Raw genomic sequence first — 27,573 nt, forward strand, 5'->3', positions numbered from 1 at the left:
ACTAATGGGAAAGCGTCCATCCCAAAATCCCCCATTCATTCATTATAGTACTATTCAGGAAACCTTTCAATAGACTCACATTCATTACATTATCATTAATTTCATTTATTCGTCCATCTGTGTACGCATATGTGAGAAAGATTTTCACATAATCACCATCATTCTTGACATAACCTTTTAAAGATGATCGTACTACGTTTGACATCATCCACACACAAATGTACTTCACATTCACATCGTACTCTAATAATCTTTCTTCCTTCAAGAACCACATACATAACTTCATAATCCACCTTCATAATCTATCTCTATACATTACTTCAGTAAATCTATTGCCTTCTACGCCATGATCACAACACATTAAACAAGTAAGCAACTCCGCCATAAGTGGATCAAACCATACAAGAACAATTCCAATATTAACAAGAAGTTAGGTTTAACTTACCAATCTCCAAAACACGATCATCATAACTCAATTCTCTAACAATTCATAATCAATAGATATAGATAACAATCGAATCCAACAATGCAATCTAATTCGAGTACAATTCATTAACATACACAAAATCCACATTATAGGCCAATTTAAGAGTTTAAGGAAAACCATAGGTTCTTCAAGGAATTCCATTGAAAATCATCTTAAAACCCTTGGTTCCACATTAATACATCAATATCATGACTTAGAAAATGATTTGACAATGAACCCATGTTTAGAATAGAAACTGAGGAATTTGATCATTGAAACACTTTTGAAAACCTTTAATTGGAATTCTTAAAAGAAAGGATGATCAAGGATCAAGAGTCACCATACCTTATTGATTAAAGACCCACAAAAAATGAGAAGAAAGCACTTGAAATCTCCTCTTCTAGATTGAATTTGACGTTGGCCTTCAATGGTATTCTAGAGAGAAGAGGGAAGGGTTTGATTTTGATGTTTGAGTCTAAGTGAGGGTTTAATTGTTTTAATATACTTAAAATACCTAAAAACACTAAAAAACCATTCATGACTTAATTGGAACGTGGGGTGAATTTATCGATTCATCCCTCACTTGGCCGAAACAAGATAGCAACTGCAGGTGGTTAACTACGACCACCACCTACGAACCGTAGATGGTGTGACAGGGTCGTCCTGTAGCTCCCTGTTCCTGGACAGAGGTTCATCAAATGGGGGTTAAGCTCCCACAACTAAGTGTGGAGCTACGCCTTTGACCTACGGGGCATCACTCATGGTCGTTGGTCATGCTGTTTTTAACAACTTTTTGGCCAATGTTTGGTCCCCTTCAAGGACCTTAGGGTGATCCTTGGGGAGTCGTGCCCGAACATTTTACCTCTAAACATGACCACCTAGACACTAGGGTCACTTCCACTGATTTTAGACTCCAAACGACACACTAAATCAAGGACAACACATTAGAACACACTGGCACACAAAAGACTAGTTCTTGAACGTCTTGGTCGTACCTTGACGTTTGACCTTGAAACTCTTTAAACCTGACTTCAAAAGCTATATCTCATCATTTTAACAAGCTATTAACTCAAGAAACTCATGTAACACTCTAGTTTATCCTATTTCGTTTTGGGGGCATTACATGGAGATATACAATTCAATCTTTAAGTTTTTAACACAATTTTAAAATGTCATTTTAAGTCGTTAAGTTTTAGAAATTAGTAGCTGTCTTTTTGTTTTTATAAATATCAAAAACCAAAAAATAGTGGGAAAAAAAGGGATCCACTTGTTCCTTTTTTTAATTGAAACATTTCTCTAGAATGATCGTGGGTTCAAATTTACAGTACTACATCGAGGGAGGGAAGTGAAGTACGAAACTTTAACAGCGCAAGCAGTGGGAAGAATATTTCTGCTGCCATGGTATCAACGGAAGTTGATTCAGAGAAGAACCTTCTCCACCGAAAACAATCAGTTTACCAATCTTTGGTATTCATTCATCTCCCTTCGTTCTTCTCTACACTAGTATACTTCCTCTTTTTTTACTTTCAATTTCATCAAAACAGGACGAGAGTTTTGGGATTCAGAAGGAGGTTTACAGGGGTCAACAATACAGCCAAATATATTTTGCTAGGCTCCATTTGATGCGAACTCTCCTTTACTCTATCATTCCCAATTGGAAACCCCATTTACCTGGTAATTAGTAATTACTTTTTTTAGGGCTGATAAACTTCCCAATTGATGTTGTACTTCCCATCTTTATCACTTGTGTTTGATTAATCTCCATATTTTGGTGAATATTTCTGTTCATCTTTCTTCTGCTACTTATATTGCTTAGTTTTTCTAAAAACTACTATATTAAGGGTTCTGACGTTTGTATTTATGGACATTTCACAAACTTGTGTCAATTGTTAAAGAATGGAGGAGTGCAAGTTGCTCACTACTCAACTGAACTATTTAGGTTTTTACTTGCTATTGTTGGAACCGTTTAGAGCTTACTTTTTGTTGCTTAGAAAGTTTACTCAAATATTACATTTTTCCTTGTGTTTTTTTTTTCTGTATCCTTGCAGTCTGTACTGTTCTAGGATTAGAGGAAGGCAAAGAATGCATTATAGTTGGGACACTCTACAAGCACATGAAGCTTAAACCTTCTATTCTGGATGAGTACTCTAAGGAGGTATAAGACGTTGATTTTCATAGCTTAAGTTTTATTTTAGAACCATTCTTGTGGAGATATGTGTTGTTATTGTGCATTAACATATCCCTTCTTTAAGCGATAACTTTGTTATACAGAGATCTGCTTCACCACTTGTACAACGTCATAACTTTATGCACCTAGATGATAATTTAGTTCTGGAAGATGAGAGCGGAAGAGTCAAACTAAGTGGTTGTTTGCTGCCGTCTACATATGTAACAGGTGAGTAGCTTTGGCTCAATCCTATCATGTGGCTGGACTGTTATGCAATTGATTTTGGTTCTATAATTGAGGGGTTATCTAATGCCATTTTTTGTTGGAGACGTAGTCACTGGTTGACACTGCTTTTTTATAGGAGAAAGTTATTTGACTTATGAAATGAATTGCTTTTACATGTGAATCTTTCGTCGTAGGAAATATTATTGCATTGCATGGAAAAGAAACTAGTGCAGGTGAATTTTTTGTTGAAGATGCTCTAGAGGCTGGCCTACCACAACAGATAGAGCAGCCAATTCAACTAGGTATCAAGTACCTAACTTCTCTTTGTTTAGTTGTTTATGACATTATGCAGTGATATATGCTTGTGTTCAGTAAATATTGCATGCATACAGGCAAGAGTTTCTTTTTTAGGTCTCTGATTGGCACATCAGGGGCCATCATATAAGTTTCTGCACAAAAAGTTGATTTAAAATATCTTTAGTTCAGCCTACTCTTTTTCCTAGGATTGTTTTGTTAAACATAAAAGCATGCTTTATTCTATGTGAATAATAGGAATTTGAATCATGGAAGTAGAGAAGATTCTGGCCAATACACTATGTAAGCTTAGTTGAGAACCTAGGATGCAAAGTAGCCTCACTGCCTACTAAATGCCTAGGCATGCCACTGGGTGCAATGAACAAGAGCTGGAAATCTGTACTAGAGTGCCGGAAAGATGTAAAAAAAGCTGGCAAGGTGGAAGAGTCCGTATCAGTGTTATCAAAGGCGAAAAGTGCAAAAAAGCTCTAAGGTCTATGGGGGCTATAAGTGCAAAGCGCAAATAAAGCGTGGGCTTTAACGAAAAAAAGGTGCAAAGGGAGAAAAGAATAAAATATATATGTTTAGTCCAAGACTAATAATTATAAACATGAATGATAAATATATGACCAAAGAAATTGAGATAATTATAATAAAGTGATATATCAATTATTTAGCTTCAAATTCTTTATAAGAGGCTCATTGGCAAGGAAATGTTTGCCTTAGAACCTTGATGACGACACTAAAGCGCACATAAAGCGACGGGAAGCGCTCAATACGTTTTGATCCTCGCTTTAGGGCTTAAGGGCTCTTAAAGCGCGCCTTTGATAACACTGGTTCGTATTTATCTGGGGGTTAGGGGGGGGGGGGGAGGGGGGCGCTTAGATTGACACTTCCAATTCAGTAATGGATGCCCTTCCCACATATATGATGAGTTTGTTCCATTTGCCAAGGAGCATTTAAAAGAAGTTTAATCAGCTGAGGAGAACTTTACTATGGTAAGAGAAAAGGAGAAAGGGCTCTACATGGGGAAAAAGAAGAAGGGAAGATGACAGATGGGCAACCAACTTTTACTAAAAAGAGCTAAGGGTGATACTTCTACAAAAAGTTTGGTAATCCGTAAAGATGAAGTCAGGGAAAAACAAGTAGAAGTTGTGGATGATGATTTCTCTGAACCTTTAGAAGGCATGTATAACGAACATGAACTATTCCCATTACAGATTGATAATAGTGCAAATGAAGAGGAGGCTTCAATAGAAGCAACTAAATGGGTCCAAGCCAGCATGATCAAATTGAGTCAGCAATTTGGGGTGGATATCAGAGGATGCAGACAGGAGGCTTTGGAACTACTAATGAAGCTAGATCGAAGAAGGGAGGAAAGGAACAATAAGGGAGAAGCTTCAGGGATCTCATCTCCAAAATATACCGTTCCAAAAGAGGTTAGGAACCTATGTTTAGATGTAAAATTTCAAGAATGGGAAACCTAGAACTAGTGGGAGAATTCTAACTCTCACTCATCAATGAGAGTCAAGTTAATCTCCTGGAATGTTAGGGGGTTGAACGGGGGAAGTAAGAGGGAGTTGGTGAAAGCTTCTTCAACAGTGGGGGGCTGATGTCTTTGTGTTTGTTGAAACAAAACTTGATGGTTAGATAGACAATGTTATTCAGAGTATATGGCACAATAGATGGATGGTAAAGATCCAAAAGGAGGCGCAGGGGAGCAGTGGGAGAATCCTAATTCTTTGGGATAAAAGAATTTGGAATGTGGAGATGGTGGCGGATGGCAACCGATGCATAACTGGCAAGTTCACCAGTTTAAATGATAACTGGAGTTGGCATTTGACTGGTGTGTATGCTGATTGCAATAGAGTTACTAGGAGGATGGCAAGAGTTGATCAACGTGAGAAGTACATGTCTTAGGCCATGGATAGTATGTGGTGACTTCAATTTCACTAGATATCCCTATTCCCTCATAGAGAAGAAACTGCCGCAGGTTAAGTGGGAGCATGGCTGAATTTTCCAATTGCATAGAGGAATTAGAATTGGTGGATCCCCCTTTATTACACTTGGAGAAGGGGTGAGGATTTTGATTGTGCCTCCAGAATTGATAGATTCTTACACTGTGCAGAATAAGGGGAGAGCACTCAAATCAAACAAACCATTCTTCCAAAGTTGATATCCGTTCATAACCCCATTTTGTTGACTTGTGGAAACTGGGAAGGGAAAAAATCTTATTTAAAATTTGAAACTTGGTGGCTAGAAGTTGATGGTATTAAGCAAAAAGTCATAGAATGGTGGGTTTCTTTCAATATAAATGGCAGACTAGGCTATGTGTTGGTAGAAAAGCTCAAATTGCTCAAAGGGAAGTTGGAGGGGAGAAGAGAAACAGGGGAAATTGGAGGCAAAGAAAAGAGGATAGTTTGGTCCAAATATCAAACTGCGAAGCTGTGCAGGAAGTAAGACCACTCACTGATGATGAAGTGTTGCAGAAGACTCAACTGGATTTGGAATATGAAGACGTAGCAAAAAATGAGGAGATGGCTTGGAGACAAGGTCAAGGATCCAATGGCTGAAACAAGGAGACAAAAATACTAAGTTTTTTCATAGAATTGCTAATGCAAATAGAAGGTTCAATTCTATAGATCAACTAAATGTGGATGGCATTGAAATAAATAATCCTAACAATATTAAACAAGCGGTTCAGAGTTTCTACAAAGAGCTATATAAAGAGACTGAGCAATGAAGATCAGATCTAAATTTACATTGAGGAACAAAATTTACTTCGAAGTACAGGCATGGCTGCATAGACCATTTGAAGAAGAGGAAATCGTGAAATGTCTTAAGATGTGTGCTATGGAGAAGGTTCCTGGTCCAGATGGTTTCCCAATGGTTTTCTTCAAAACTTTCTGGGACACCTTGAAGAAGGACATCATAGATACTTTCAATTTTTTCCACACTAGCCAAACTTTTGAGAAAAGCTTCAACGCAACCTTCATAGCATTAATTCCAAAGAAACCATGTGCCACAAAGTTAAAAGACTATAGACCTATTAGTCTGGTAAGGAGATTTACAAAATCATAGCTAGAATTCTAGCTGAGAGGCTCAAAACAGTGATAGATAAGCTAGTCAACAACCATCAGATGACATTCATAAAGGGAAGATAAATCATGGATGCTGCATTATTAGCCAGTGAGTGCATAGTTGCAAGAAGGAAGAATGGTATTCCTGGAATAATGTGTAAGCTTGACATTCAAAAAGCTTATGATCATGTGAACTGGGACTACCTCCTCAATATCCTAAGGCAAATGGGATTTGGAGATAAATGGGTGAAATGGATGGAAGTTTGTATCAAAACAATTAGATTCTCCGTTCTTGTGAATGGTGAGCCTATTGGGTTTTTTGCCTCTGAGAGGGGTTTGAGACAAGGAGATCCACTCTCTCTTTCCTATTTATTTTAGCTATGGAAGGTTTGACAGTATGATGAGGATTGCAATCCAAAAGAGATGGATCACAAGTGTTTCCGGATGAACAACAGAATGGGAGAGGGTAAGGAGATATGCCATCTATTTTATGCAGATGACACCATCATATTTTGTGAGCCAACAGTGGATAAAATTAGGTTTATCATACTAATTTTGATACTCTTTGAGAGTGCTTCAGGGTTGAGAGTCAACTGGGGAAAGAGCAGCCTTTTTCAAGTTTTGGAGGTTCCTCAGGTTCAGAGCTTGGCCAACATACTAGGATGCAGAATAGAAAAGCTACCAACCACTTATCTTGGTATGCCCCTAGGCTATAAACACAAAGCACTAGAGATATGGGATGGGATTCTAGAGAAAACTTAGAGGAAGTTAGCTAAGTGGAAGGCCCAGTACCTATCAATGGGGGGTAGATTGATCGTGATAAACTCTGTCCTTGATTCACTACCTACTTATGTGATGTCACTTTTCCAATCCCAACAAAAGTGGTGAAAAAACTGGATAAGATGAGGAGGAAGTTTCTGTGGCAAGGTAATAAAGAGGCGAAAGGTTACTGTTTGGTGAAATGGGAAACAATGTTGCTTAGTAAAAAAGATGGGGGTTTGGGAATCAGAAATCTTAGGCTGCAAAATGAGAGTCTTCTATTGAAATGGTTACGGAGATACATCAATGAGGATAAGGCTTTGTGGAAGGAAGTCATTGTGTATAATTATGTGAAGCTAACCCATGGTGCACAAAAATAGTAACTGATACATTGGAGTGGGAGTATGGAGAACAACTAGGAATTTATGGCAATTAATGGAAGACTATTTGCCTCAAGGTTGGCAATGGAGCAAAGACAAAATTTTGGAGAGATAGGTGGTTGGATCAAACTCCTTTAAAGGAGGCTTTCCCTTACCTATTTCTTATTTTGTGAGGTGACAATCCAAGAGTGTTGGTTCACACATGGGTGGGATATGTCTGTTAGGAGGTGTTTAAATGATTGGAGATAGGACTGTGTATCGATCGGTTCGGTTTTAAATTTTATCGGGTTGGCTTATTGGTTATCGGTTTGTAGAGATGCTAAATCGTTATAGAACCATTAAGATATTGGCTTATCGGTTATTGGCTTATCGATTTTTGATCGTTATCGGTTTAACCGTTAAATTTGACACAAAAGAGAACATTGAAAATCACTTGTTTTGACAAACCAAATAAATCATATACTCGAGTTCACAAGTTACATCTTGCTCAAAAGCAAACACTATTACATTGTAGAATAACCAAGTGTTTTAGGCAACCAAAAATAAAAGTAGGAAATTAAACTCTAAGTCGAGGACTTTATATACAAAATGGTATATATTTAAGTTATTATCGGGTTATCGGTTAACCCGTTAAAAAAAAACTTTAAACCGTTAAGAACCGATAATCCGATAACAAAAAAAATCAAAACCGTTATCAAAATACTAACCAGTAACCCAATACTATAAACAAATAACTTTTTTATCGGTTCGGCTTATCGGTTTCGGTTCTGTTTTGAACAACCCTAATTGGAGATAGAGAGGGTTGCCCTGTTACTGGGAAAAATAGGGCAAGTTTCTATTAGCAGTACAGAGGTTGATATACCTCTTTGGAAACACAATGGTAACGGGATGTTTTCTGTAAAGAGTGGCTACACAAGAGGCCTTTAGGTGACTATTACAAATTCTCAATGCAAGTGGAATTATTTCTGGAAAAGCAGCATTCCTACCAAAGTTAAGTGCTTCACTTGGTTGGTTATCAAAAGGGCCTGCCTTACCCAAGAAGTGCTACAGAAGAAGAAGAGACAATTGGTTTCTAGGTCAGTGTTTTGGGAAGCGAGAAGCGGAAAAAAGCGACGAGGGCTTGCTTCACAGAAGCGAGAAGCGTGAAGCAAAGCGCGCACTTATTTTAAAAAAAGCGACATTTAGTATAAAAATAAAAAAATATTAAAAAACTAAATAGAGGTAATATAGTCTTAGATTGAAAGAAATTACATAGGCAAAAATACTCACAAGTCATAACATATAAAGCAAAAAATCAAAAACATAATTAAATCACAAAGATTCAAACTCCTATTCTTCAACAAGGCTGCTAGGCTGATCACAAAATTAAAAAAAAAGCAAAAGAATTGAAAAAAAAAAAGAGGAGGCAACAATCAGTAATTAGAAACAGAGCAGGCAGCAGAGATGAAGAAAAGAAGAGAAGAAGAAGAAGAAACTAGAGTAGTCGAAACTTAGAGAGATGAAGCACAGGCGGAGATTGTATATTTCAGGAGAAAAGAAACTCATAGAGATGAACTAATAAACATTAGCTAAAAAAGAGATGAACAAAAAGTTACCTGCAGTCGCGGTCGAGGTTGAAGAGAGAGGCAGCCTCAATCGAGATCGTCAGGAGAGAAAGAAGGGAAAGAAGTATTGTGAAAGAAGAGTCGCGAGGAGAGAAAGAAGGGAAAGAGTCGTGAGGAGAGAGAAGGTTATATTTCAGATTATTTTTTTTTAAAAAACCCTAATTGTCGCTTTTTTTTTATTATAAAAAGCGCGCTTTATTGCGCTTTTGCCTTAGGGTCGCTTCTCGCTTCTTCATCTGAAGCGAGAGCTTTTTTCAGATCGCCTCGCCTCAAGATAGAAAAGCGCACAAGGGTCGCCTCGCTTTGAAGCGCGCTTTAAGCACACTTTTCTGTGCTTTTCACAATGTTTCCTGTGTATGGTAACTGAGGAGACAAACAAGCACCTTTTTTGCACTGCAAGTACTCTGCTCAGTTGTGGAATTTGTTTCTCAACATTACTGGCTGTAGCTGGGGCATGCCTGAGCATACATCAGACCTTCTTAGCTGCTGGATCAGAAGAGGGGGAAGTAAGAGCCAAAATAGATGGTGGAGATTGATTCCCTCATTTATATGGTGGTCAGTATGGAGGGAGAGAAATGCCAGATGTTTTGAAGATAGGTCCAATCCCATTCATAAAGTCAAATGGAATTGTATTGTATCTTTACTCTTTTGGTGTAAGCAATTATGTATAGAAGATACTGATCAGATTATAGATCTGATAGGGACTCTGTAGTTTAAGTTTTTGATGGTGCCAGCATATCCTTAATGCTGACGAATACAAACTTACCTATTTTAAAAAAAATAAATATTCTTTTTGTTAATGTCTCATCTATGTATGGGCTGATTTCTGATTTCATCAGCCCGTCCAGGTGAATTATGAAGCTCAGTGTAATTGCATTATCAATAATATATGATTTTTTTCATAAGTAAAAGGTTGGTAGACTCACGAAAAGAGTTAAGTTCTTTGATGCAGCCTTCAACTTGGGGAGAAACATTTTTTTTCATTTCCTTAATTTTCCTGGAACATAACCAGAGATCTTCTGTTGGATTTGACAGGTGAAGATAAATATGTGGTTTTCATCTCTGGTTTGAGTGTTGGAAGAAGCTCTTCTAATCCTCTCCAATTTCAACTTTTAGTTGATCACATTACTGGACATTTAGGAGATGAGAAGGTTCAATAGTATTCTATGCTTTACTTTCTACTAATAAGTATTGGATACATGGCAATCTAACTAATATTATGCTATCCTGTAAACGTACCACTCGAAAAGGAACAAAATATTGCAGCTCAAATAGTTCAAGTTGTTATTGCTGGAAACTCTGTTGAAGTTCCTCATGGACTTCTCAACGGACAGGTATTTTTGCTTTTGTGCTTGTAGCAAATTTCTGACTTTCCATCTCTTATTTTTCCATTATCTTTTCCCTGTGTACCTCAGAGAAATGCTACCTCTCATTATAAAGGAGGAATTTTTGCCGTCACATGCCAGAATTGCTAACATTACTCCCTGTCTTTAAAGTTGTTGATAAAAGCAGGCAATTTTCTGTTCCAGATGTAGAATAAATACCAAGAAGCATATTTGAGCAATTGCTCGTTTTGACGCGTCAAATGCTCTGTGATTATAAGTGCTACATTAATTTGTATGGCTTTTGCTCATTAGAAAATGGAAAAATGGAGTCAACAAGAAATAACTAGTAACTGGTTGGTGCCAAGACTTCTTGTTGCTGTTGCTGTTGCAATTGCAATAGATCCAACTTTCTCTAGTCTTTTCAGTTTAGTCAGAGACCGCTATGTCAATGTAGGGTCAAGTGAGATTTAGAGATACTATACTTGTAAAGAACCCTAATTTACTTAAAGAAAAATATTTAATTTTAATAAATTGGTCATAAATGGACCGAAATGGTTCCAGAGGATCCTTACTGATGATAAGGGAACTCCCTTTCCTCCCTTGACAACAGCCTGAGAAGATTGTTAACCTCTTTAACCTCTCAATCTGGTAGGTTTCTCCTAACAGATACCTAAACTCTATATTCAATAGAACCTTCCTTCATCTCTTTTGTCGGCAAGAAATTCTGACACACTCAAAACCATCATATAAAGGTATTTGTTGGTGCAATCTTTAATTCTGTATCAGATATGGCTACAGAACTTCTTCAACACTTCCATAATGCTTTTCGAAAGAGCTACCTTACATGGTATAGTAAACCCGTTCATATCCAATCTTCTTAATGAGTGCCAATTTTTCCTGTGATAACTCTTTTCAATAATTCTTGCTCTTCCACGTCTAACCTCCGAATCCATTTACCTAGCAAGGCCTTGTTGAACGCCCTCAAGTCCTTGAATTTATACAATTTCTCTTTCTTCTCTAATGTTTAAAAATAGATGTTAGATTTTAGTTTAGCTATTCAGCCATTCATTGTTTAGAGAGAAAAGACATAAAGACACCATCAATGTTGTCCCGTATTTGCATAAAGACACCTTAACTTTCAAAGTGTCCTATCACCCCACAAAACTATTTAATATCTTTGTAAATGGGCCATTTTGACCCATTTCCTAGTCTGGGTTGTTACCATGCTCATCAGGCGCGTCATGCAGTATATTCACTGCCATGGACCAATTTAAAAGCGCCATGTGTCATTATTTTTTCTTTATGTTAATTGTTTAATCAATTTATGTCATCTTCCCCAAATGTAAACCAAAATGATGGTTGGTAGCCTAATATTATGAGACTGGTCGACTAAAGAAAGACATAATTGCGGGTAAAAGGGTTAAGAGGGTAAAAGGAATTACATTTCGCGAACCATTTGATCGAATACCTTCATGAAATCCATTGTTCGATTTGCAAATCATCAAAATTCAATAAAAAAATTTAAGCTTTATATTCGTAAAATTATGTAATCAAAACTGAAAAAAAGAACTTTTGAATATATATATGTATTTTGGTAATTTGGATGAAAAAGAAATCTGCAAACGATGAGATCACTAGAAATCTTACAATGCTCAAAGATGATGAAGAAGAAAGATATACTGTTTTTGGAGCTTTGACAATATGTGCAGAAACTTCTGGACCAATGAAGAATGTGATGTTCTTGTTCAATAAATTCAGAGTAACATTCCCAAGCTTTGGATACTCTTGTCTAAACCCACCAACAATAGGCCATGCCTTAATTATTGGAGGCAAACACTACTTAGATCTGGGCATAACTAGTGCATATATGAGCTTTGCTACCAAAAGGGTTGCAACTAAAAGCAATCCCACATTCAAAATCTTGTTGTCATCTAACTCTATAACTGAATAAAAAAACTCAAATGAAGAAAACTTAATGAAAATTTCTTGAAGGTACATGCCAAACAAAGAAGAAAAGGAAAGGAGAAGAAGAATTATTTTCAAAGAATAGGGTCGGGTCGGGTCAGGTTGAATTATATCATTGGAGTGAGCCACACGCGCACATAGATGAAGGAACAGGTCAAAATGACCCATTTACAAATATATTAAATAGTTCAGTGGGGTGATAGGACACTTTGAAAGTTAAGGTGTCTTTATGCAAATACGAGACAACTTTGATGGTGCCTTTATGTCTTTTCTCTTGTTTAGATTAGGTATTATATGGTGAAGGAGAATATTGAAAACACAGAAGGGGTGGGGGTGGGGGGTGTATAATAAGCAATTAAAATTTAGCCTATTTAGTCTAAGTAGGCTGACTATATATACTGAGGTTCAAGAACTGCAAAAGATACTGGTTATTTATTCAAATTCAGCAAGTATAGATGTTTATCATTAAATTTAAAGTCAATAATTAGAAGGAAATTTTTGGGGGCTCTCTAGAAATTTGCCCATTGGAACCGTAATTTTTGCCTATGAGTCATGCTAGAAGGTGCCATGGCTATTTCCAGCAATTGTTGGCCACCTCTTCCCGGTGGAGAACCATCACCAACACCCATAAGAACCTCATACTTGAACGTCAACCCCAGAAATCTCTAAACCTGCAAACCCTATTCCCATCAAGGATATAACATATGTACAAGGTGAACCAATAGTTATATGGGGAGAAAAAGAAGTGGACAAGATGAATGTATAAAAAATTGCATTTTGCTGTCATAGGAAAATTCTCCTACGGGTGGCCTGAACTAGAGGAATTTGTAAAATTGTGCTTCTTCAATGCGAGAGGAAGAAAGAAAGCAAAATTAGCATTTTAAGATATGGGCATTGTTAGAATAGGAATAAGTATTTCTTACTTAGAATAGGAATTAGATTATGAATAAGAATAGGAATTCTAGTTGGAAAAGGTTTCCAATGTAGTATCTATGATAGGGTCTTCATTTAATAATTTAGATACGCAATTCAATAATATTTTCTCCAATATTTCTCACATGGTATCAGAACAATTGTGAGAAAAAATAATTAAAAAAAAATAAAATTTCCGGTAACCTAGTTGCTGTCCGGATAATTATTATTTTTCGTCACTGTTTTCATAAAATTGACACCACCACTAGCTGTGGAATTTTTCGGCGAGTAAAGCCCATTCATCCCCACCGGAAACCATTTTCGCCGGCGAGCTGTCAGACCCACGCGCTGGCGCGTGTGACTTTTTCCGGCCAGTTTTTTCGATAATATTTTTTTCTGTCTGAGTCGCCTCTTCATTCCGAGGTTGACTATGTAATTTTTTTTTGATTCCAACTAGATTCGATCGCCGGAATTAGGGTTCCGACTCACCACCATAGAGGATTACTTACATGTAATGTCAAAACTACTTGGGTGGTTTTCTAGTTACATAACTAGTTGGTTTTCCCTCGAACACCAACAATGAACACACCCTTTAGTTTTCACCGGAGTAAGCTGTGTGTACTTTATGTTGTTGCCGATTCTCTTTTATACCTTTGTCTGAGATCTTCCTCTTGAATGTTCTGACTGTTAGTCCTCATTAATTCTACCAGATTCTTGTTCTGAAATCAGTCTCTGACATTTTTTGAAACTTGTTAACTTGGAAATCAGTCTTTGACTTGCTTGATTACTCTTGGAGATTCTGTATGATCCTTGTCCTTGGTTACAGTCCAGCATCAATCCAATCTTGAGTGACTTTTTGACATTGTACTCAAGCCTGAATATAGTCTTTGTTCAACCTTGATTTGGAAAAAAAGGTCTCCTTTAGAGTGCTCATAGATAGCTTCCAATGAGAAAAAGGAAGCCTTCAAAATGAAGTTCTCCCCCTTTTTCGTTTCCTAAAATTAAGTCCTATCCTCGGTTGCCATATTCTTAGGATATTTCTTCCTTGAGCCACGACTTCTCAAATCTTCCTTCTACGGGAGTGATTTTTTCTTTTTTGAATCTTGGCAGCTTCATCTTCCCCCTTTTAGAAGTCTTTGCCTTTCACAAGTCCATCTCCCTTGGACAATCAAGGCTCAGATTTTTGTACATCTTGAATTTCTAGCACCATATCTTCATTGTATATTTTTGTGCCTTCGTCCAAAGAACAACTTGATTGCACATTGTTATTCAAATATATTTGTCATCACAAAACGCCAGGGTTAACAAATATTACAGTGACATATTTAAAAATGTCTAATAATAGTTACTTTTTAAGAATACAAAATTAGGTCTTGCTTCTATTATTGTTATTAAGTTAGCTGCTTCGGGATCTTGAATTTCTTAAACCTTTGATGGTCGTGCAAAATGAGTTGATAATTAATAGTATTTAACCAGTACAGGATCATTTCGTGGACTCATGTCTTCGGTTCATTAGATTTTTTCTCTGTTCTTCTCCTAAAAAAGTTATAAAAGGAAATTCTTTTTCCATGTGCTGCAAATCTTATAATTGATTTTCCTCAGAACTGCAAATGACTAGTTTCCTAGTCTCCATCAAGACACTAACAAAAGTTTATTGTGTCACAGAATTTGGGGTCAAAGGACCAGTCCAGATTGTTTGAGCCAATTAAAGAGCTTGATATTTTGTTAACTCAGGTATTCTTATCCTAAATTGGAACCAACATACTAGTGCAAATTGTACAATATGGGTTAAGAAAATGATTTTCTCCTTTTCCAGATTGCAGCAAGTATACCTTTGGATATCATGCCAGGGTCCAGTGATCCAGCAAATTTCTCCCTCCCTCAGCAGGTCTTCCTTGCTTAGCACAGTCTGAATACTCCAGTCAGAGCATTTCCTTAATTCATTTTCTTTAGATTTTCAGAGGTTTGATTGGTTATCCGTGATCATCTGTTAAATTTCAGCCTCTCCATAGATGCCTTTTCCCTGGATCATCAGCGTATAACACTTTCAGATCTTGCACGAATCCACATTGTTTTGAACTTGACAACATCAGGTGTGATTTAGTAGTTGATTAGTTATTAGTTAAAGAAATGTATTCATTGTTTGCATGGTTACTGCATGATCATCAGGTTCCTAGGTACATCTGGTCAAAATATTGATGATCTTGGCAAGTATTCGGAGGCAAACAACAATATTGACTTTATGGAGAGAACATTGAGGTGGAGACACCTAGCACCAACAGCACCAAATACCCTTGGTCAAAACTTTTTGCCTTGCTACACTTGAAAGTTCTTATGATTGTGGTTCTCTTGCCTAAAGTTTTCTACTCTGCCCAGTTTATTCTTTGATTTTACAAATTCATGCTTTTAGATTGCAAATTGAGTTGGTGATGCGAAATATATGATCTTGGAAAACGAAGAGCTAAAAGATGACTATTTTTGTTCTTTGAAGAGTTTGCGATTCAATTTGATTGCATATATTTCTGCCAACTGAGTTGGTATATTCATCCATTACATTTCCAGGTTGCTATCCCTTCACTGATAGGGATCCTTTCTATATCGAAACATGTCCTCATGTTTATTTTGTTGGCAACCGGGATAAATATGAATCTCGCTTGATAAAAGGTATGTTTTAAATTTAATTGTTCAAGTTTCTGGAGAATGTGTGTGATCATAATACTATCTGCAGGATCAGAAGGACAGATGGTAATGCTTATTTGCATTCCTAGATTTGCAGAGACTGGAGTTGCAGTGGTGGTAAGCCTCTATTGTTTTAATCAGCTGTCTCCTCAGCATGTTTAAATTAGTATAAGGTTATCAATTATATAGCCTCTTCTAACTGTTCTACAGAAAGAAGTTCTGTTCTGAGACTGATATCAACATTTTCTGCACAATGGATGTGTCCTCTATTAAACATGAATTGACTGCTTAATAAACTATAGCTTTCCAATATATTTCCTGTGAAGGGGGAGCATTATGGTGCTAATTGATATGCACCAGATAATTTTTTTTTTTTTTGGAAAACGGTAATGTTGTTTTCACCAAGCATTAAGGACATGTTGGTGACGTCCAAAAATTCGTACATAGAGGGGCTAGGAAGGCTAATTGCAAAAAGCCTGACAAATCTACTAGTTGCTCTACCTCCTCTATACATTCCTGTTTACACCAAAAATACAAATACGCAATGCAATTTTCTTTGACTTTCTGTATGGAGTTCGATTTGTTCTTATGGCATCTTCCATTTCTTTCCTTCCATACTGACCACCATATGCAAGCTGGAATAATTCTCCACCACTTTTTTTGGCTTTTACTGCCTCCTCTCCTGATCCAGCAGCTTAACAGGTCAGCAGTATGTTCTGGCATCGTCCAGCTGTTATCAGTGAGCCTCAAAAACAGAGACCATAGTTGACCTGTGACTCCACAGTGTAGAAAAAGATGATTGTTGGTCTCATTTGTCTCATTCTGGCACCTGCTAATTTGCATTAATTTTCTGGAATTGTTGTTTGACGGATATTTATCATTTTAAGTTAATTTAAACTAAGTTGCTCGGACTCGGGTGCTGGTGTCTGATACGGGTGCGGATCCTCTGTGATCTAAATTTTAAGATTTGGTGATACGTCATACATACGAGTGCAAGGATTCGGCTAAAAATAACTCAAATATCTTGAAATAGAGTTATAAAACCTAAATTATGAGATATTATGTGGAAGATTGAGGAGAAATTATTGATCAAGAGGACACTTCTGGAAGGAGATAAAAGAAAAGAGAGTGAGAACAGAAATTTATGTATACAAGGTCTTCCATTTTCTCCAATGTCACCTTGTTTTTTTTATTACAAAAATCATCGAATCTATGTAGAAGTTGTCCCTCAAATTTGGTCGAAGTACCCAAAACGGTTGACCAGCTCGGGTACGGATCCCACACCCTCACCTATGTCGTGTCGACATGGGTGCGACACCAAAAGTAAAGAGTCCGAGCAACTTAGAGTTTAGCCATTAGCTAGTTCTCTTAAAACTTTTTAAATTGTTAATCTCAAGGACAAGTGTGCTATACTTCAAAGTTCCCCATATTTTCCACATCAAGTTTCATATAGTTATAATGGATGACTACCATTACCATTTTCAAGATAAAATAAAATAAGGATGACTATATCATGTGTTTGTTGTTGTGCACACTTAAAAATGGATACGTCAAATTCTTCTTTTGCTACCATAGTCTTACCCTTCCTTGTTGTCCATACTTTAAAGACTTATCTTCTTGACAAACACCATGGTGGACTTACCTGAAGATACAAGAACAAACTCCCAAATACTATTAGAGTGACTTGTCTTCTTGACAAACACCATGGTAGACTTACCTGAAGATACAAGAACAAACTCCCAAATACTATTAGAGTGTAAGACAAACATTTCCTCAATCATAGCCTGTTACCGACCTGGATGAGAAAGAGCTTCACTTGTACTCTTAGGGATAGAAACAAATGATAGTGATGATACAATTGATAATAACGTAAGACAATATCAATGATAACATAGACAAGTATAGATAGGATTAGGGTTACAAGTAGAACAAAAACCTTTTCGAGTTGGGCCATCTATTCTTGCATTGCAACTTTACAACCCAAATTTTTGGCCATCTTCCTTAGCCTCATAAAAACAAACTGGATCATGCCCGAGCATACGGCAGATTTGTTGAGTTATTGGATAAGAAGAGGGGGGAGCAAGAGTCAAAAGGCATGCTGGAGGATAATCCACATTGCATTTGGTGGACAGTATGGAAAGAAAGAAATAGTAGAAATTTTGTTAGATAGGTCCAATTCAATTCAAAAGGTTAGATGGGATTGTATGCATCCTTCTATTTTTGGTGCAAAGAGGAAGATTTAGAGGTTACAGAACAGATTTTAGAATTATTAGGACCCTTGTAAGTATTTTTTTTCCTCTTCTTTTGTGCCCCTCTGTTTGCAGGTCAGCAGCATCTCCTTAATGCTGAAGAATACACCATTACCATTTTCAAACAAAAAAATGATTTTCGAGTGGCAATAGGAGGAGTCGTTGGAGACAAGTTACAATAGGGAAAGAATCTAGTCGTCTATGAATCGTCTTGAACGGTTGATGAGTGCAGACGATGATGACAAGTCAAGAGTGGTGGTGGTGGAGCTGTGGTAGATAGAGCGGAAAAATAGACAATGACAGAATATCTAGAAGATGGAATGGTTAAAACCTTAGAATGCCGAGTTTCTTAGTTGAGGAGAGTGTAAAGTAGTTAATAGGCTTGACTTAAGGAGGTAATATTAGCGGACACAAGGTAGCGTTTGACATCTGTTGAGTAGCACCGATATCCCTTCTGTTATCAGTGAATTCAATCCGAGCAACATGAGCATTTCTGGAAGGTTGACCATGTAAATGATAGCACACTTCACAAGTATGGCCCAATTTGTTACAATACATCTTGACCAACTTCTCCAAGAATGATATCCATTCAAATTTCCTGTCTAAGACACTTGAACAAAAGAGTTGGTTGATGTTACTGTATGGCAGGATGAAATAGGTGGTGCAACAAGCCGTAATGATTGGGCTAGTAGATTATCCACAGTAGGGACAATAAGGCTAGCCAAAATGTGGGTCACACCTAGTCAAATTAATATGGAAGCCTGCAAAGTATCAAAAGAAAAAATGTCTACGATGTTACTCCAAACCAAAAGATTTCCACAATAGGCTACACAATTGAGCATCAAACTTTTCCCATTCTCCCTTGTCCTTTTCATTAATATCCTTAGCCTGTTTAATTAAGTGAGAGTAAGACCAAGTTAAATAGCTTGCACTACCTATCAGAAGTTTTGTGGTCATAGAATAGTTTTGGATTTTGGAAACCATAATTTAGCACAAAAAGTATTTATTTACTCTGAGAGAGAAGGTGATGACGCACTGTATGTAGCTCCATTATGTAAATTTGGGACCCCAGCCTTTAGTGCTGAAGATTAATACACAAAACTGTTACCGTTGTCAAAAAAAAGAGAAGGTGATGAGTCATAGCAAAACCCAATTAAATACCAAATGTATGATAAATTAGATGTTACCAGGGTGCTATAATGTCAAACAATAGAGTAAAATCTGCCCTGAATCGTAAACCTGAATATTAGTTTTTTGTAAAGCCAGATTTTGTCTGGAGTTGAAGATGATCACTGGAGGGTGGTGTTTTGGTGGTTGGAATGAGGAGGTACCGAGGTACTTAGTTGGGTAGCCTCAGAATGACTTGGCAACACCACAATAGAAAGAAGTTCGTCAGAAATTTGGCCAGAAAAGCTCACACACGTCGGCACATGGAGTTGACGTGCTGCCTAGAAAATTTGTTTTTACTACGCATGAGGGTGCATGTAAGATTTGATTCTAGAGAGGGTGACTGAGATTTTCTCACTAAAGGGTTACGAATTCTATGATGATGTTGGTTTTCACACCCACTGAAAGTGAAGGCGGTGACACAAAACAACCCTAGAAAGTCAACCAACTACATGATTGTGTTTTCTTTCCTAGGTGTCTTCACCAATGCTCTTATAACATTATGGAAGATGAGAAGACGCTGCTTGATCATTCCCTTGAGCTACTGGAGGATAAATAACTAAAGTTTAAATATCCTAGAAATGAAATAAAATTCATACATAATTAAAATATAATTACAAGGGAACAAATTAAGATGCATATCTACGACAACAACAACGTACCCTGTGTAGTTCGCAAACCTTATCCCTACCTCTGAGGTAGAGAATATTTTCGATTGACCTTTGGCTCAAGAAAACAAGTCCAAAGCAGTCAGGGAAAGAAATAATGAAAGTACAAGAAACAACTAATAATGAAAAAACCAACAAACAATAACAATACTACCACAAAACAATTTGATTGTTGAAGTAGAAGAAACAACGAATAGTAAAAAAAATTGTACGACAACAAACTATAAGAGTAATACTACGAACTTGTATGGAGGACAACAAGACAATGCAATCCTACCTACGAACCTTCGACCATGATTCTTGTCCTCCATAACCTCCTGTCTATGATCATATCCTCAATAAGCTGAAACAATAACATGTTCTGTCTAATCATCTCTCTCCAATACTTCTTCGGTCTACATTGACCTCTCCTAAAACCATCCATAGCTTGCCCTAACCATCTCAACCTCGCTTTTCGCATCTTGTCATCCACCGAAGTTGCTCCCACCTTGTCTGGAATATCCTCATTTCTAATCCTATCTCTCCTAGTATGCTCACACATCCATTGCAACATCCTCATCTCTGCCACTTCCATCTTTTGCACGTGAGAGTTTTCACTCACCAACACTCGACCCCATACAATATAGTTGGTCTAACCACCACTGTGTAGAACTTGCCTTATGTTTTGGTGTCACCTTTTCACACAAGGCTTCATATGTGAGCCTCCATTTCATCTATCCTGCACGAATATGGTGAGTGACAACTTCATCAATCTCTCAATTTTTTTAGAATAATAGACCCAAGATACTTGACACTTCCTCTCTTTGGATTGCCTGTGTATCAAGCTTCATTTGCGTGTCAGCCTCATGCCTTATATCGCGTAACCTGCACCTCCAAGTATTATGTCTTGGTCTGCTCAACGTGAACCCTTAAGACTTGAGGGTCTGCTTTAACCTCCAGCTAAGTGTTAACTCCACCATGAGTCTTGTTAATCAAAACTGTCTTCTGCAAATAACATACACCATGAAACTTCACCTCGAATTTGTCGCGTCAATGCATCCATCACGAAGATAAATAAAAACGGGCTAAGGGCTGATTCTTGGTGCAACCTTATCAAAACCATGAAGTGCTCCGGATCTACTCCCACTATCCTTACCTGGATCTTGGTGCCGATGTACTTGTCCTTATCGCCCTAGTCTATGCCACAAGTACACCTCTAGTCTCCAACCACCTCCAAAGAACCTCCCTAGGAATTTGTCGTAAGCCTTTCATAGGGCGATGAATACCATGTGTAAGCCTTTCCTCTCTCTGTACTCGTCCACCGTTCTTACGAGATCAATGACTTTTGTAGTTGAGCGCCTCGACATGAATCCAAACTGGTTCTCGGAAATAGTCATGCCCCTCCTCGCCGTCATCTTTACCACCTTCTCTCACACCTCTATAGTGTGGCTTTTTAGCTTGATACTCCTATAGTTGTTACATTCTGAATGCCACTCTTGTTCTTGAACAACAAAATCACTTTAGTCCATCTCCATGCTCTAGGCATCTTTGCCGTCTTGAAAACAACATTGAACAGCTTAGTCAACCACTAAATACCTGCCCCGCATGCACTCTCACAAAAATTCCACCTTGATCTCGTCTGGCCCCGCCGCTCTACCCCTACCCAACATGCATAGGTAGTTACTACATGCATTTGCGGTAGTTGGAATATCACCTCTATGAAGTTCTATACATGTGCTGGAAAATGGAATTTTGTAGCAAACACTATCAAAAGTGAAATAATTAAGCTCTTTGAATTTCTGTGGTGCATCAAAAATCAAGGACACAAACTCCCACATTACCAGAACTTCAGACTACCTCTCTAAATCTCAAGATCTTCGGTGTTTGCATGGGGTGAAAATGATCAAAATAGTCCTTAATGTATGGATTTAGATTGATTTGGTCCCTCATATATGCAACTTATGGAAAAGGTTCTTCATATATGTCAAAAACTTATCAATTTAGTCTTCACCCTAAAACACTAACTACACCAAAAAATTCTATCAAATTTAACAGAGATAAGCAACTCACATGACATACAAAATCTAAAACAAAACCTCTGTCTTCTTGGATCAACTCGAAAGGATGAGAACTCCCGCCTTTAAAAAAAAATCATTTTCTTGTAAATCAACGGACTCAAAATTTTCAATTGTTAAGTGTCTGGGTAGGTTTCGACGAAGGTGAAGAAGACAGATACTGACACACTCATCAAAATTGTTGCTTATCAAATACAGGAGTAGAACAAAAAAAACTATAAATTGGCAGATTGGAGAAACTGGAATCATGCAGCAGATGCATTCCGATAAGTTGATGGGAATCAAATTTGACATTTTAAAATTATTGAGTATAGTTGCCGCACTCAAAGAAAATATGGAAACATATTAAACTGCTGACAATCAATGAAGCGAAAAAATGATTTACTCGAAGAAACTATGAAAATAGTAGCTACTTACTATTGACGATAACTTTTGAATTTGAACTACAAATCCTATACTAGGTATACTTCCTCATTGATCTACAATCCTTAGTCGAAAATTCTCTCGCCTGATGGAAAGACGGAAATTCTCATCCTTTGAAACTGATCAAAGAAGACAGAGGCTTTGTTTAAGATATGTGTATGTCATATGAGTTGCGCATCTTGAAAATGAATGGAAGAAGCCATTTGTTGGGTTATCCATGCTAAAGGGCTTGAATAGATAGGTATTGAGGCTAAGCAGCCCAACTCTACTATTCGATATGTTAGGGTTCAATTGATAAAAAATGGAAAGAAGATTGTTGCATTCGTTCCTAACGATGGTTGTTTGAAGTACATTGAAGAAAGGTGTTGATCGCTGAATTTGGTCTAAAGGGTCATGCCTTGTGAGATATTCCTGGTATCAGGTTCCAAGTTGTGAAGGTTTCTGGTGTTTCTGTCTTGGCTCTCTTTAAGGAGAAGAAGGAGAAACCATGATCTTAATTTCGCCGTTTTGCCAAGATACGGTTGCCGTGGATTTGAGTATGTAATTTATGAGCAACTATCTTTAATGTAGGCACATGTTTTGGTTAAAAAAAATATGAGTTGCACTCTCGGTTAAATTTGACAGAGTTTTTTCTTGTGTAGTTAGAGTTTTAGGTGAAAGACTAAATTGCTAAGTTTTTGACATAGATAAAGGACCTTTTCCATAAGTTGCATATATAAGGGACCAAATCAATATAAATCCATACATTAAGGACTATTTTGGTCATTTTCTCTTTGCATGGGAGACTAGACTTCCCCACACGCACAATGTTTGCATTTTCAATTCTTTTGCACTTAGCCACTTTTGTGTCAGAATTGATTGATTTAAGTCTTTTTAAGCTCCAATGCCTCTGAAACCATAGAACAAAATTAAACACACCCAATGACATAAAAGTAGCTGACGAATCAAGCATTTAAACTAAGGTTGGGTATCCAAATCACTATATAAAAGACGCATCAAATTTCTGCTGTTGTTTGTGTACTTGTAAAAGTAAAATAAGTAAATTTGGATATGGACTATATCTTATGAGTTTCTCTTTATTTTGTCTCTTTTTGGGTAATGCTTGTCCCTGTCACAACGAAGACACTTTGATTAAAACATGAGCATGAAATCCTCCTAAGATAATAGTTCCACCATTTCACTTTAGATGTCCTAGTTTGACTGCTTGAAATTTAAGATTGTAAAAAATACTTTTGAATCTTGTAGTCTTAAACTAAAGGTGTGTATACCATACCAAAACTACCCTTTAAATGTTACGGTAAAAAATGTACCATGATGTTGATTGTGTTGATTAGTGATTCCCCAACTTAATTATAGTAGTAGATTCATATTGTAATTAGATGTTATTGATTGTGGAATGTTACCTTTCTTATTTAATCTTAGGACTTTGTATAGGAATCCATTTTTATGAGATGTAAAAAATATCAAGAAATACAAAGAAGCTTTTCTTCTTCATGAATCTACCATTTCCTATATGGAAGTATTATTGAAGGTAAAAAACATAGTTGAAATTTAGAACTTATGAAATATAGATTTATTTTTTTGTTTTTGAAACAGACAAAAGGAAGACATTATTTGAAACAGAAAGAGTAAGAGTTATTTTTCCTTTTCTTTTTTTTTGGATCATGTTAGATGTGGTCAGAAGATCTTTTCTTATGACATTCCTTTGTACAATAATGCTAAGCTTGATTTCCTTTTTATTTTCATTTTACTCCTATGAATAAGAATCATATGAGCTTATCTTTTCTGTTACTGCAGTTGAATATCAGAAACCTTGAGTGCCATACGCTCAGCTTTGCCACTCAAATCAACTCATAATAGCAAGGTACAAAGTAATGGTCAAAAGGGTGTGTATTTCAGCTAAAAGTTGCCATATAAGTGTATTTCTGTTTGTTGATATTGTCAAACAGCACTTCATTGGATTTTGCTTCCTGATTATTGGTTTCCTTGAACCCCCTGTTGTTGTTTGATATTCTTCTCCTTCATCCTGCAAGGACCTTCATTTCATCCATGTTACCTGGTGATGTTTCTCAAGGCACTTGAAAGCTCATGTAGATTCATGCAAGTTAGGATCCTGGGAAGTGCTTGCTGCTTGACCAGTGATGGGTGCATGAAAGGTTGAACAATAGAGGAAACTAGACAAAAATATGAAAAAAATAAATAGATAAACTTAATCATAAGTAAAGTTATCATTCTCAAAAAAAAAAAAAAATCATAATTGAGAGGAGAGAGATGGTGCACCCCTTATTGTGCCTGCTTCTAGAAAGTAACGGGATTTTTTTGGTTGAATGTTCTATTAATGGAACGAATTACTAAGTCCCAATTTATGCGATTCACTTTCCTTTTTAAGTGTTTTTCTAAAAAAGATATTTAGAAATAATTTCAACTTCAAATTTTCCACTTTACCCATTGAAATGATTTTTAGCAATACAAATATCTATGAATTTTGTTAGAGAACAAATTTGATAAGTCCATCTTTCTTTCTTAAACTAAATACCTAATTAAAATGCATTACAAAATGGGAGTAGTTGAGAGTACACGATTGGTTAAATTTATAGCTATATCTGGTATGAATACTAATCTAGTTCATTTTATGCTGAGAATAGTAAGTGGTGAAGTTGGTAGCATGTTTAATAGATATTTAAACAAGAAATGCTACTGAGAGTGATAGTATATAATGACATGGCGCTTACCAATTACGAGAAGAGAGAAGCTCAAAATTGACACTCTTCATCTCCTAAAGGAGCAAAAATTCCACCATGTGTGGTTGTCCATATCAGTATATGAGAGTGTATTTGATGAAGTTGTTTCGTTGAGCTAAGTCCAAAAAATTAAGTTCCATTTCCTTCTTCTGCCATTGTTAAACGATGATATAATGGAGGTTTATGGACTGGTTGATTCACAATGTCAGTTAGAACAATTAAGCGTCACCACCTAAATCACTAGTGCTGTGATGGATTATAAAATTCATAATCTGCCCAAGAAAGACATAAAAGGAATTTGGTACTGTTATACCATAAAAAAACCATACCCACATTTCAGGCTACAAAATTTGTTCCAACTCCGTCTCAATTTACGTGGTACACTTTCTCTTTGAGTTTGTCCCAAAAAGAATCACATTTTTCATTTATTATAAACAATTTAACTTTAAAATTTCCCTTTTATCCTTAATAAAATAATTTATCTAGGGTTTGTTTTAGACCACAAATTTCAATAGTCTTTGTTTCTTTCTTAAACTTTGTGTCTGGTCAAATGGTGTCACATAAAATTGGGATGGAGGGAAGTATCTGATAACCGAACAAACCCAAGGGTTCCAGCTGCTTCTTTTTCAAGTTTAGATAATTGGGGAAAAAGAAACTGAACATGTTGATTCCAATTCTGAGAAGAAGACTCAAACTGTCTCAATATTTTTTTACCCGACATACTATTTTTTGTAATTAAGATTTTACATTCATATTCCATGGCTTCTGAATCAGATTTGTACAGTGTTTCCATTTCTGAAAAGAGAACTCCTTACTGTTTTCAACCATAATCTTTCAATATTTTCTTCCAAATCTCTCTACTTCCTTTTTTCGACTGAGAAATGTTGATTAGTTTTTTCATTTCGTGTTATATTTGCCAATTTCCCTTTAACATTCAAGTTCTTCATTGATTTCATTGCCGGTTAAATGATTTTTCTTTTTTCATGGTTCTACATCAGTACATCAAAAATAAAGACTTGAAAACATCATTAAAGCTTGGTTCGAATTTTTGTGATTTCTTGTTTGTTATTTTGTCTCGGTTGAGTTTTGTTGGAAAGGAAGTTGAATATCAATTTTGGAGGTTTCTTGAGATGATTTGAGATTGAACATGACTCCATTTGTGTATTCTCACTGATCCTGTGTATTAACTAAGGTTCACTAGTATATCCCGAGTCACTATATTTCATATCCCACAACATCTTTATTAATGAATTCCTTCAAAATAACACCTCCTCTTCCTTGTCCCGTCTCAGTAATTCTTCCCTTGAGTAAAATTGTAATGGGTGGAAGTTTTTATTAGTGTTCAACGATCCAGAATCATTTTACATGGAAGCTCGCCTTAATATTTTCATGTCATTAATCTTTTCCTTTCTGAAAGTAATGTGGTTTGCAAGATACTTTACGACAATACGGAGTAATTTTCTTCGTTTTCACTAAGATATGAGACAGTTAATGTCAATTGTGTAGTTCCAAAAGTTTTGTTTCATTTTCTTGTCTCACTCTTTTAGTTGTTTTAAAACTTTGATACTTAAAATTTCTCTGTGATTACAGGACCTCAAGGTTTAATAACAAATTCTGGGGAAAAAAAGGTTGCATTTGATGTGTTTGAAGGTTTAAGAAAATATAATTTGTCTAAACTCTCTTCAATCATGTCTGTTAAATTGATTTCTCTTATGTAATATTTGTATCTCTTTAAATTGGATTCTCTCGTGATAGTCGAAACCTTTTTATTATCTACTCACTCAAATGACATCACAATTTTAACTGTTACTGTTTGATCTTCTGCAATTCTTATTGAGTTGTGTATTCTGAGGAGTAATGTAACAACGGGTATTCATTGCATGTCAGTAATAGTATATTTTAAAGGTTCATATGCTAGAGTGTATTAGAAGAAATAAATGCTTAGCTTTGTATATTAGTGGTTCTTTGTCGAGAAATTTTGTTGTGAGTTGAATAACAAACATTACTATGTTTATAATTGGGTAAATTACATAAATATTTTATATTATAAAAATATTTATCATTTATTGTTATATAATATTTCTAATTAAATATAACTTTCTTTTGGAAACTAAGAAATTTATACGATATTAGCCTCTTCTTTTTTTAATTCCTCTGCTCCTACGACTCTATCTCTCTCTTTTATACTCTTCTGCTCTTTCATATCTTTCTGTTTCTTTTACCTTCTACTTTTTTGTCTCTTATCTGACATTATTTATCTTCTCTTTTTTTTTTCTTTTTTAAATTCTTGTTCTTCTTTGAACTTTTCATATAAATAATTATATTCCTCCAATCAGTTTTTGCTCATTTCATTATTTTTATCCAAAAATAAGATGAAAAGAGGATAAAAAACAAAAAATTTTATATAAAATTACG

The 27,573-nt window shown here is 36.3% G+C and overlaps 1 protein-coding gene across 2 annotated transcripts; it reads left to right on the forward strand.

The window, feature by feature from the left end:
- Positions 1-1,548: 1,548 nt before the first annotated feature.
- LOC101243681 (DNA polymerase delta small subunit) lies at positions 1,549-26,967 on the forward strand. 2 transcript variants are annotated; one of them, XM_010319608.4, is made up of 15 exons: positions 1,549-1,933; positions 2,011-2,140; positions 2,515-2,621; positions 2,738-2,861; positions 3,053-3,160; positions 10,011-10,126; positions 10,226-10,309; positions 14,843-14,911; positions 14,994-15,065; positions 15,179-15,270; positions 15,347-15,474; positions 15,740-15,841; positions 15,906-15,973; positions 24,215-24,281; positions 24,451-24,805. In XM_010319608.4, exons 1-14 carry the CDS (start codon positions 1,865-1,867, stop codon positions 24,272-24,274), a joined length of 1,329 nt encoding a protein of 442 aa, XP_010317910.1. In that variant the 5' UTR covers positions 1,549-1,864; the 3' UTR covers positions 24,275-24,281; positions 24,451-24,805. The 2 variants fall into 2 exon arrangements, with proteins under 2 accessions (XP_010317910.1, NP_001309221.1); NM_001322292.1 differs by lacking the exon at positions 24,451-24,805 and adding an exon at positions 26,749-26,967 and having other exon boundaries at positions 1,776-1,933.
- The last annotated feature ends 606 nt before the right edge of the window (positions 26,968-27,573 follow it).

The sequence above is a fragment of the Solanum lycopersicum genome, chromosome 3 (genome assembly GCF_036512215.1).
Source record: "Solanum lycopersicum chromosome 3, SLM_r2.1".
NCBI lineage: Eukaryota > Viridiplantae > Streptophyta > Magnoliopsida > Solanales > Solanaceae > Solanum > Solanum lycopersicum.

What these genes read in the sequence shown, in the direction of transcription:
- LOC101243681 (XM_010319608.4), top strand. Translation starts at nt 1,865, where the DNA reads ATGGTATCAACGGAAGTTGATTCAGAGAAGAACCTTCTCCACCGAAAA. An exon ending in AATCAGTTTACCAATCTTTG is followed by an intron (nt 1,934 to 2,010) that starts GTATTCATTCAT and finishes TCATCAAAACAG; the next exon opens with GACGAGAGTTTTGGGATTCA. An exon ending in AGACTGGAGTTGCAGTGGTG is followed by an intron (nt 15,974 to 24,214) that starts GTAAGCCTCTAT and finishes CTGTTACTGCAG; the next exon opens with TTGAATATCAGAAACCTTGA.